The following is a 12,103-nucleotide window of genomic DNA, read 5'->3' on the forward strand; positions in this document are numbered from 1 at the left end:
CAAAAAAAGATGTGAAGTGAACACTCGTAAGAATCGAAAAGGGTTTTAAAGTAGATGAATGGATCGACCGCCAACACGGTATCAAATCCATGTACCATCAACCCCCTGAACAAAGTAGCAGGCATAGGAGCTCTTTCGAGCCAAACACTCTGAGATCAATCACAAGAACTAAGACGAAAAATAAGACAAACCAGTTCAGAGGTAGGCCTGACGACTTGAGACCTACATATATCAACATACCTGAAACATCAGAGAATCAATCACAAAACCACGAACTCAACCAGTTTCAGACGTGTTTGAACCCATATCGAGGGATGAGTTCAACACGTTAGTTACCAACATCCCTTTTGGGTTTATAGAACCAGACCCTTTTGAGTTTACGAAACAAATCACCGCAAAACAGTCCACATCTGATACCACCCACAATCTCCGATCCGAAACATAAAAACAAACATAAAAAAAAAAAATAAAAAAAAAAAAACAGAAAAGCCACCGTCGCTGCAACATGAGCAGGAACCGACGCAACACCAACAAAGAGCAATCCAACAACAAGCATACCCATAACCACAACCGAATGTGAACATTGACCGCGATCTGAAAGTAGCAAACCACCGCCAAATTTGGCACAGAGAAAACGAAACAAAGAGGTAGGGACGCTCAAGGAGAGCTTGACAGCGGCGCACCAAAACAAACAGCGACGGCAAGCCAGAACATCTCAAAAAAGATCTCATCAAGACATCAAGAGCTAACCCGGAAAACGAACTAAAACAACAACCCTTCACCGGAAAACGGAGCACGGCGGCGCCAGAAAACAGGTTAAGGCGGTGGATCTAGCAAGTAAACCAAAAGCAAACCCAACTCCGACGGGAAAAAGGGTGGTGCGACCGTAAGAACTCAATGTAGAGGTGATTTTGACCGTGCTTGCTCAAATGCAACAAACTTTTTTTTTTCACTGTCACTTTCAAGCTCAATGTAGAGGCGATTGCTTGCTCATCTCATCCCCTTAATACACTACCGAAAGCTCGCTTCCGGTAGAATGCTGCATTTAGAAGGGGCTGGATGAGCAACCATCATCTAGTGCTGTATCCATCATCTAGTGCTTTCAACAAACGAAAGTATTGTAAACAAAATGTGTTCAGTCGGTTGTTGAAGTTTTGTTATCAATGAACTACAAGAAAATATGTACCAGAGATTTAAGGAAATAAGATATTTTGTGAGAAGTGTTGACATTAAAGATAAAGAAAACGAATTTAGGAAAATATATACTACAGAAAAGCATAATAATGTAGAAACAAAATACATTTTTATTTGCACACAAAATACATGTTATACTTTTGGATGCTGTTAAGTTGAAAACTGAAAAATATTATCTTCTTTTTTCTTTTCATTTTTTGCCTCTATAATATATTATTTGTTTGCTTTTGGTCCCTGTAATTTTTTTCCATCCCAATCAAGTTACAACCACCCATTTGATGCTGACAATTTTTAAATTATACTTAAGAATAAATTTAATCATGAAAATAAAAATTATTCAATTCAGTAAGGCCAAATATACAATTCTACTGAATCATACAAGTATTGTAATTTGTAAGTGAAAAGAAAAACTGTTGATTGCAACTGTACTGAAGCAATGCGATGATGACCGTTTGATCGATCATCAAGCAGCAGGAAATGTGGTGGAATCATCACTTGCTATGTTTTGCTTTTGAAAGAGTTTTGACCATACCCTTGGCAATCTTCCAGAACCAAAATAAATTCATCATTGACAACACAGGAGGCACCACCAGCAAACTGTAGAAACCCATTGGGAAGACCTGCTTCACCTGAAGTAAGGGAGAAAAAGTTTAGACTTATTCACCAGATTACAGTCATAGGGAAACCATTAAATATATATGCGATGAGGAATCACAGAAAGCATGCAGACCTCATCAAAATGGGTCCACATGTGTGTAAACAAGAACATGAACAAGAAAATCCTTGCTACCTGCAGGATAAATAAAAACAGTTGTGTTATTTGAAATCAAAATACATAACCGTGTGCGTTTAAACCAGTTTTCAATGAAAAACATAAAGGAGTAAAGCATTCCATACATCAAATGACTCAAATTCACAATCTGTTGTTTAAAAGCAAATTTCTACAGCATTCAAAGCATGCATGTGTCGAGAACCAGCATTTTGTACTTTAAATCCTGATTTTAACTTTCGCCGTACATAACATAGAACATGACTGGCGATCTGTTTTCTCGTGTTCTAACCTTTCTATCAAACGCTGCCTATGTTTCTTACTGGATGAGAATATGAGATAGTAATACAATTCTAACATCATTGATTTATCATACAACATGCAGTATTCATTTCGTCAGAACCCTTTGGATAATCCTTTTTTAATTATCTTTGTCACTGTTGCTACTTGCATCTTTTACCAAAACATAGCTCATTCATAACCAGAAGAGAAAACTAAATGAAGATAGTACCAAGATAAAAGCATGACCAAAATATAAGCAACTTCTTCAAGTACTACAATGGAATTTAAATTGAGACCAAGAGTATAATAGACAGTACCAACCACCCGAAGAACAATGCAACACCATTCCAGATGTAAAGTTTTGAGCTCTTAAGACCGGCGGTGTCCAAGTACCTGTATATGTGATTAAAGTAATGAATCAATGTTGCCAAAAGTACAAGCAAGCAAATTGATGTATTTACAAGAGATTTACCATCTTAGATTTACAAAAGGAGTTGTGCCCTCGGTGAAAAGAACCATTAATATGTAGATATGTGCTTGACCACTTAGCAAAGATTGGATAATTGAAAACAACGACAGCCCGTGGTGTAGAACCTTAAAAATGAATGAAGTTAGTTAGCATAACTAAGATGTGGAGTTCAATGTATTATGAAGTAAACAATCTGCAAATATATAAATATGTAAAAAAAAATAAACAATTTAATGACCAGTTTGGTTTGAGAAAGCATTTTCTACTTTTGTTTCATGTTTCACTCTTAATTACAAAAATACCACCTTGTTTTCATTTTGTTTCCAGTGTTTTTGGTGAAGTATAGGAAATATTGAAATCAAAAGGCAAACAAGACTATTGTTTTCGTTGTTTGCTACACAAATCATTAAAAACAAGATATAAATGAAAACAAGGAGACACTTTAGTATTGTTTTCTTTGTTTCTTACACAAAATTTTGAAAGCAGGTAAATGAAAACAAGGTTGAAATTTCATAATTAGAAGTGAAAATAAGAAATGAAGATATGAAACATTTTTACAACGTAAATAGGCCCTAATATCTTTTTGACTTACATATTCCAGACCTCCCAAAGCTGGAAAATTCCAAATAATAAAAGCCAGATCTGTTAGAAAATAACCTGTAGAGAACTGTTCAAAGAATGACGAAAAAAATTAACAAATAAGCCAACTATATAGTCATTCTTTCCATAATGCCTAAAGAATAATGTTACTAAAGAGAATAACAGAGACAAGAGATATCAAACAAGAAGAAACAGGAAGATTGAAATCTAACAGAAACGGGACATTATAAATACACTACTAGCATATGATCGGTTTATCTGTAGATTAAAAAGACGTATACATCTCTTCTTCCATTGATGGAAAACTTATCATGATGATTGATTCAATATTCACTACAAACTATTTCTTTTTGAGAAAAAAGAACAGCAAACAATATCATTGTCAAAAAGAACTAAAATACAATCACCTTTTAGGCCTGCATAGTTTATCACTCCCTTCTCACGAGTACCGTTTTTGCCTAAATCTAGTTAAAATGTAAAAAGAACTAAAAAATCAACTTCTGCCAAATCAAATTTTGCTCTATCTTGGTCAACCTACCGACAATACTGAATTTGAGAAAGTAGAAGTTCTGTTAACAACAAGTTTTTCTTGTGAATCATCTTTGAATAGATCTGATAAGATCAAGAGGTAAAGTGAAGTGAAGGATGCAAAAAATGCATGGAATGTTGAGAATCCCCTGCATTGAAAAACGAAATAAAGTTAATATAAAAGTCAATTATGGACAAAATCAATTCAAACAGAAATTGTTATACAAAGGCATTACCGGTTATTCCATTCAACTTTCCCAGCACTGCTCAATTTTCTGTATCCGATGAATAACCGTGAACTAAAAGCAGCAGTCAATTGATAAACCTTCAAGAAGATCAATAAAAATGATCAAATTTCACAATAATTAAATAAAGTGAACTTAATATGACCAGAATTCTTGAAGCATTATCAACCAATTCAGATAAGTTTGACAAATATTTAACAAAAATAAACTAGAAAAGGAGATGAAAGAACACCATGTATATCTGAACCTAACAGTTCAAAGTTCAAACTCTGACTCCATTCATACTACCCTCTCAAATAACAACAACTTCAGGAAGTGAAGCTACAAAAACAAATAGTCAGAGCTCAATTCTACCTAGACCAAGACTTAACCAATAAAAACTAAACTCAGAGCAGTGTTATCAATAGCAGATTGTGGAAAATAGAAACGCACAAAATCCGCCAGGTGAAATAGCAAATAGCGTTGCGGGAAAATTGCAGAAGCCGCATAGCAGTTGAAATAAGACAATTATATAGAAAATTAGGCAGACTGCATAGATTTAAATACGGGAATGATGGAAAAGGCAGCTTTCATACTGAAAGGTTTACGCATTACGCTGAATATAGGAGTAAAACTCAATAATTTTCAGTTTTTCTATATTTATAATAGGTCACGTTTGGTACATGACCACCCGTGCAGATTGTTCAATTTTATTATTTTTAAAAACATTTTAATATTCTCCTTTTTCTGCTATTACCGCTATATTAGCTTATAAAAATTGGAATAGCGGTTGCTATTTCCCTAATAGCAAAACTAGGATAGCACCGTTCGCGGTTTTCGTAGCAGATTCATCAAAATTCGCAATGCTGTAGTGCTTTAGGGCCGCTATTTGACAACACTGACTCAGGGACATTACAGGCTTCTATAAAGACCAATCCAATTTGATATAAAAGCCATAAAGGAATATTCACTAACTCATTTGAAGTTCAAAATATAATGTTAAAGTGCATAGAAAAAAAAAAATATGGATGTAGTAAAATGCACTAAACACTAATGCCAAATACCATCTTTAATTGTTAAATTGACGAGACAACTTATTTATGCACAACATCTTTTGCTGACTGGTAAAGCAGTTTTCGTTCAAATTACTTTTGAAGGAATGATGTCCATATTTATGAAAAACTATTTTGGGAGTAATATAAACTATACAACAAGATTGAACCATATTTCTATGAACTAAAGAAACCAGCAGAACACTAAACAAATACTTCTTCCTATACCAGAGTAAGCACAATTGCAATTTCTGTCATTGATATCCCAAAACTACCCAATTGACCCTCCACCGCACACAAAGTCTTTACCAGTAATTTCGTCAAAAAATGCTGCAACGCAAGCTCTTCCACCCAATGGATTATTTTTTTCTTCTTTTTTTGCTTTTTCGCCATAAACCACATGTTACCGAGTTATATTATAGATATTATCGTTACAAAGAAATACTACTCTCCAAATTACATTCAAAACAAGGAAAAGAACTAATTCTATAGACTAGCAGTAATTAGTCCATAATGAATTTCATACTCAACAACCGATCCTACTTACATAAATGATTGATAAATATTGATTTCTTCACATATTTTAGGTTAACCCTTCCATTTAATTTATCCAATTTCTGAAATGATATTCAGCATTTCTGCTCCTCCACCATAAAAGCTAATAATTTGAAAAAAAGATATAATTGACTCTGATCACATGTGTCGGTGTCGTGTCAGACACACCATCGATAAAAGACATAAAAATCCTAATTTGGTTCATTAATTTCTAAATCCTCAAGAACCATTTACAACATATAAATCAGTAACAAATTATTGAAAAAAAAAAAGATATTACTTACAATAAGACTGAAGATGATACCAGAAAACACAGACAGCAGCCATTGAGCTTCTTTGCTTTGAGTAGCCAAGAAACCAAAAGAAAAAGAAATTTCCATTCAACCCCACTTGTTGAATATCACAAAATCAAATCAGACTGCATCAAAACCATAAACTTATAACATAAGAGCCATAAAAATTCCCCAAAAAAAAAGTCTTTTTTAAAGCATAGAATAATTGAGGGTGGAAATAGGAATCTCAATAAACAAAATAAAAACTAGAATATAGAAAATAATAAAAATCAATGACCCTTTTGAATAAAAAAAAAACGTGTCTAACAAACAATGGTGACTCATTATAATATTTGGTCAATTAATATGACTTTTAACAAAAGCTAGCTTATAATAATCATAAGCAGAAAGCAGAAGAAGATGAAAATAGAGGTACCCAAAAGGAGTATATGTAGCCATTGAGTTAAAGTTTGAAACTTTATTATATATGGTAGAAAGTTGAAGGTTGAAAGTGAAGAGACAAAGAGATAGAAAGAGAGTGAGAAATAGAAGTATAGAACTGACCTGAGCGGAAAATGAGGCGAAATAGACAACAGGAAAAGAGTCTGTTAATAGATTTGAATTAAATACACTTCGTATTGAATTTCAATGCAACAATTAAGTCTCACCATGTATAATGAATGATTGATACTTTTATCCGTCCTTTTGACTCTGCCCATTTCAAGCCCTGGATACTTCAAAATAGATACGTATCGTATCCCGCGTATTTTGTACTGATATCTGCATGATACTTCTCTATACGTATCAGGAGAGTATCCGAAGAATCGGTTTTATTTAAAATAATAATAATTATATGATACTTCACGATACATATTAGTAGAATATCCGATAAATGTTAACTAAAATAACTTAACTCTTGAGTCTTAATGTGTTCTTTTTTGGATCGATATAGCATAGCACTAACAATGTTCTTTTTGAATATAGCATATCACTGATGTTGCTCTTTTTGAGTTATAGTGTATATGTAATTGACTAATTATCACTCTCTTAATCGGTAATATTATTTATATTTATGTTGATGTGCTACGAGCCTATGACTAGTTTCTTATGTTTGTTAATATATTTGCATATAAAAAATGGTTATAATTATATTGTACATTTAATTATGTAATTTTTTTTATTAACGTATCCCAACCATATCGTATCTTGATTTTTGAAATTTTTTCCTATCGGTACAGTATCGTATCTCGTATCCGGGCTTCCCAGCCCAAACCTTTTTTAAGAAATATATTTATTTCTTCTATTTGGTTTGTAAAGAGTCTCTAAATATTTTAGTTAAAACATTTTTAATGAAGAGTCATTTACTTAACAAAGATTTCATTAGACTTTTATTGGAGGAAGACAAATATGGCTACCTATTAGTTACCAGCAAATATATAAAGACTATCTCTCTTAAGTAATTAACAGGTCCCACGATTAAAATAGAGAATAAAGTATTTAAAAATTGGTTTCATCATCTCAAGTTGATGAGATTCTTTCTCTTTTCAATTTCTTTTCGTTTATTTTCTAAATGCGCATGTTAAAAGCACATGTTAGAAGACTTGTTTAAGGATATTTTTTTTTAGTTTAGCATCATTTGTGTCATCGAGTCCTTAATAAATAGTTTTGTTTTGAAAATTATAAATAAATGACATGTACACGTGGGACCGTCTAAAGATCCTTGTTAATTTGCTACAATTGTAGTTGCTCTTGATGTTCTATGAAGACCCAAATTCTGAAACCAAGCTCGCATGAAATTTCACTTAACAAAAAATATGAATTACAATTATTTTCTTCTTCTCGTAAACTTCCTTGGTGGGAGATTATAATATTTGAGGTGTGCACTAAATGTGAATACCTCTTAAGTTGGGATTAAAGGCTCGTGTGGGAAACTAGACATCTATGCTAGTTTTGTAGAGTTACATTTTTTTAAGGTAAATATCTTTTAGAGTCTTTTAAATTTGATATTTGTTACAAATTAGTTCTCTAAATTTTTTTTTGTAATCAATTGATCGTTTAAGTCATAAAATGTTTACTCTCTTATCCTTTTTCATCAAATTTTGTTGAAAATGCTTATGTGGTCATTTAACTTTGAGGTGGCTAGTACAAACTTATGACATCAAACTTGATTGTTTACACATGTCTTTTTTTTTTTCTTGTTTTCAAATTAAAACCTAATTTTACAAATAAATATTTCGTAAACAACATTAAAAACCAAACTCGCATAAAATTTCACTTAACAAAAGATATGAATTACAATTTTTTTCTTCTTCTCATAAACTTCCTTTGAGGGATATTATAATATCTTAGGTGTACATTAAATGTGAATACCTTTTAAGTTGGGATTAATGGCTCGTGTGGGAAATTAGAGATCTATGTTAGTTTTGTAGAGTTATATTTTTTTAGGCCAAATACCTCTTATAGTCTTTTAAATTTGATATTTGTCACAAGTTAGTCCTTTGTAGTTTTTTTGTAATAAATTGATCGTTTAAGTCATAAAATGTTTACGGTGTTATCCTTTTTCATCCAATTTTGTAGAAATTCATTTACATTTCTACATTTACTTTTAACAATTCAAATTTTAAGTTAATACTTATTTTAAACCATTTTAAATCGAATCATTCACTTTTATGCATTAAAAATTGTAGATTGTTTTTGTTTTCATGGATAACTTTGATATTATTAATTTTCATGAAATATATAAATTTTGAGTCCATCACAATTAATATTCTTTACCAACCATATTTTGAAACACCATTCAAACTAAATACATTGAATCTTTTTAACTTACTAAGATCTCACATTAAACGTTCTATTTGTTGATAATTGTTGATATATATATATATATATATATATATATATATATATATATATATATATATATATATATATATTTGGATCAAGTAGACTAGTGGCTAGAGCTCACACAATTTAATTGTGGAGAAGTGGGGTTGGGGTGTCCGGAGTTCGAACTTCGGCCCCTGCATATAATATGCAATATCCCTACCAACTGAGCTAAGCTCACGGGGATGTTAAAAAATATTCTTATTCCAATAATAAATAAATAAAATCAACTTCAACATGACATCAATTAATAAATGATATTTTGCAATAGGATCAGTTAGGCTTATCACTCAAACCGAAAAAGTATCTAACTTTGTTTGGTTCGGTTCAAATCCGAACCGAACCAACTTAAACGGATCTAGTTTGGTTCGATTCTCGGTTTTTAATTTTGAGATCTAAAGAACCGATGAACCGAATCGATGTTAACCTCACTCCCTATTTTGGCAATATTATCTCTCCTCACACACACTTATGATTAAACTCAAAATTAAAGTCCAACGTAAAATACTTCTCAATTCATTCACTTTCTCCCATCATCATCTCATCTCATCACTCACATTCTATTTCGTTTCTATTAAAAAAGAACACTAGCCGCCGCTGGGATCCATCTCTTGTTAGTTTTTTCATGTTAGTTATATAAAGTAGTTTGAAGAATAGAGAATATGGAAAATAAAGTTCTATGAAATATTTAAGTATGTTGTATGAATGAAATATAAATTTATGAAAATATGGATTTTTTTAATTATATGTTCAAACAAATCGATCAACCGAACCGATCCAAACCGACTAATTTGGTTTGGTTTCTTTTTTAAAAAACAGTAAAAACTGAACAGATGAAAATTTCATTGGTTTGGACATTTTTTTGACCAAAAACCGATCCAAATCAAACCGTTACACCCCTACACATATACATGTGCCTGTTGAGAATAAGTGGGCTAATTCAAAACTAACCAAACACTTTACTACCCTATTTTCCGGGCAAAACCCTTATGCTCTACATTGATCTGTAGTACATTCATAATAGCCTGCTATAATGAAAAAGGAGAATAAAAAGATCTTATTATAAGTGAAAATATTATGTAGGAAATAAATAAGAAAAATTGAAAAGGATAAAAAAATGGTTTACCATTATTATTCATTGCAACTGAAAATGAGGAGAGAAAGATAATTATAACATAAACAAACTTGAGAATCTGAGCCATATATTTTCCCATTTGCATGTATGAAATAGAATATGGTTTTATCACTTTATAATTTATAAAGCTCGTCCACTCCTTATATACATTAAATGTGTTTTAGGGCTTATGAAGTTAAAAACAACTTTCTTAAAATATGAATTATTATTAAATGTCTCTTAATTACATCAAATGTTTTGTTTGCTCCTTTAGCATGCTTAATAGAGGTCGCATAAAAACTTACCAATTATGAAAATTCATTCTTATTATTTTTCAAGTTTTCATTATTTTATAACCTTTTCGTACGACACAAAAGGGAAAATGATAGGCTTCAAACAAACAATGTTTAAACGTCTTTTGGTGCACTATTGAATCTAACCTCATCTCTAAAATCTTTGTTAGGGTTTTATGAACGAGTTTTAAAGCCTTTCTTTGATGAACTTAATTTAGGGAACCAAACTTTGAAACCTAACACATAAAATTTCACTTAACAAAAAAAATATGAATTGCAATTTTTTTCTTCTTCTCTTATAATATCTAGGCTAAAATATGGTTTTGGTCCCTGCAAATATGCCTCGTTTTGGTTTTAGTCCCTGCAAAAAAAATTTGTTGTTTTTGGTCCCTGCAAAATATTTTGTTTTTGGAAATAGTCCCCAGGGACTATTTCCAAAAACAAAATATTTTGCAGGGACCTTTTTCAAAATCAAAAGATTTTGCAGGGACTATTTCTCTAATAAATAGTTAAGTCATCATGTGACACATGTGCAAATTATCACAAAAGTGGAGCCAGGGACCAAAACCAAAATGAGACATATTTGCAGGGACCAAAAACAACAAAAAATTTTTGCAGGGACTAAAACCAAAACGAGGCATATTTGCAGGGACCAAAACCATATTTTAGCCTAATATCTAAGATGTACACTAAATGGGATTAAAGGCTCGTGTCAGAAACTAGACATATCCGTGATTTTTTTTTTAGGTCAAATACCTTTTAGAGTCCTTAAATTAGATGTTTGTCACAAATTAGTCCTTTAAAGTTTTTTTGTAAACAATTGATTTGTTTAAGTCATAAAATGTTACACTTTTATCCTTTTTCATTCAATTTTGTTGAAAATGCTTATGTGATCGCTTAACTTTGAGGTGGCTAATACAAACAATGCTTATGACACCAAACTTGATTACTTACACATGTTTTCTTTTTCTTGTTTTCAAATTAAAACCTATTTTTATAGATAAATATTTCATAAGCAACATTTTTTTTTTGAGCAAATTTCATAAGCAACATTATAAATCAAGTAATCGATCAATTGCAGATATGCTTAGCAGCAAGGTCAAAGTTTCAGTCATGGTACCTGGACAATGGCTGCTCACGACACATGACAGGAGAAAAACTTAACTTCCAAACCCTAACTCTATAAAAGGGAGGAAATGTAGGATTTTGAGGAAACCAAAAAGGGGAGATAATTGGTATGGATATTATTGACAACTCTTCTTACCCTTATATTGAAAATGTTTGGTTAGTTGATGGACTAAAATATAACCTTCTGAGCAAGTTAATTATATGACAGTGATATGAAGTAGTGGTTGATAAGAACAACTGCACGGTCATCAAGGTCTTTTGTTTTATGTCTTTTTTGTGTTTCGTTGAACATTTTATGTTGTGTACTTTGTTTTATGACTTGTTCTGATGTGTACCTTTTGACTTAATTTGGTTTTATATGAATATTTTTATGGTATTCTATTTTACTGGCTACTGCCACACCAGATTTGTTCCCCATTTTTTTCATCATGTTATACCTTATGGTTTATATTTCAGAATTTACAAAATTTTTAAGTGTAGCTCTATAAAAGTGTAGACATGAAGGAGAAATGAGCAATATGTCGTTGCTCATTTTGTGTAAACATCCTGATCCCATTGTTTGTGGATGTCTTTGAAAGAGTAAAGAAGAAGAAGAAGAAGATGAACAGTGTTGTTTCTGACAGAGGCAAACAGCTGTGTATAAAATGAAATGTGAGCTCTGTGTCTTTAAATTCATTAATTTGAGCTCTTTCTTGTTCACATAGGTCCAACAATAATTAAGTAAACAATGATAAATTAAT

At 31.7% G+C, this 12,103-nt stretch overlaps 1 protein-coding gene and 1 long non-coding RNA gene across 3 annotated transcripts; both read right to left on the minus strand.

Annotated features, from left to right (window-relative positions):
* Positions 1-1,490: 1,490 nt before the first annotated feature.
* LOC25489178 (TLC domain-containing protein 4-B) lies at positions 1,491-6,630 on the minus strand. 2 transcript variants are annotated; one of them, XM_024777803.2, is made up of 9 exons: positions 6,510-6,630; positions 5,958-6,091; positions 4,079-4,167; positions 3,853-3,991; positions 3,307-3,381; positions 2,718-2,839; positions 2,563-2,638; positions 1,925-1,984; positions 1,491-1,823 (listed from the first exon to the last, which is right to left on the minus strand). In XM_024777803.2, exons 2-9 carry the CDS (start codon positions 6,051-6,053, stop codon positions 1,686-1,688), a joined length of 795 nt encoding a protein of 264 aa, XP_024633571.1. In that variant the 5' UTR covers positions 6,054-6,091; positions 6,510-6,630; the 3' UTR covers positions 1,491-1,685. The 2 variants fall into 2 exon arrangements, with proteins under 2 accessions (XP_024633571.1, XP_024633572.1); XM_024777804.2 differs by having other exon boundaries at positions 6,382-6,515.
* A 2,895-nt stretch (positions 6,631-9,525) lies between these two features.
* LOC25489179 (uncharacterized) lies at positions 9,526-10,114 on the minus strand. Its single transcript, XR_003009816.2, has 2 exons — positions 9,955-10,114; positions 9,526-9,856 (listed from the first exon to the last, which is right to left on the minus strand). It is a non-coding gene; the product is annotated as an uncharacterized lncRNA (long non-coding RNA).
* Positions 10,115-12,103: the final 1,989 nt, after the last annotated feature.

Source organism: Medicago truncatula, chromosome 3, assembly GCF_003473485.1.
Source record: "Medicago truncatula cultivar Jemalong A17 chromosome 3, MtrunA17r5.0-ANR, whole genome shotgun sequence".
Classification (NCBI taxonomy): Eukaryota; Viridiplantae; Streptophyta; class Magnoliopsida; order Fabales; family Fabaceae; genus Medicago; species Medicago truncatula.

Coding starts and splice junctions, on each gene's coding strand:
- LOC25489178 (XM_024777803.2), bottom strand. CDS start 6,053: ATGGAAATTTCTTTTTCTTTTGGTTTCTTGGCTACTCAAAGCAAAGAA. Junction 3,992..4,078: donor AAAGTTGAATGGAATAACCG/GTAATGCCTTTG, acceptor TTTTCAATGCAG/GGGATTCTCAACATTCCATG. Junction 1,824..1,924: donor TGTGGACCCATTTTGATGAG/GTCTGCATGCTT, acceptor CCCTTACTTCAG/GTGAAGCAGGTCTTCCCAAT.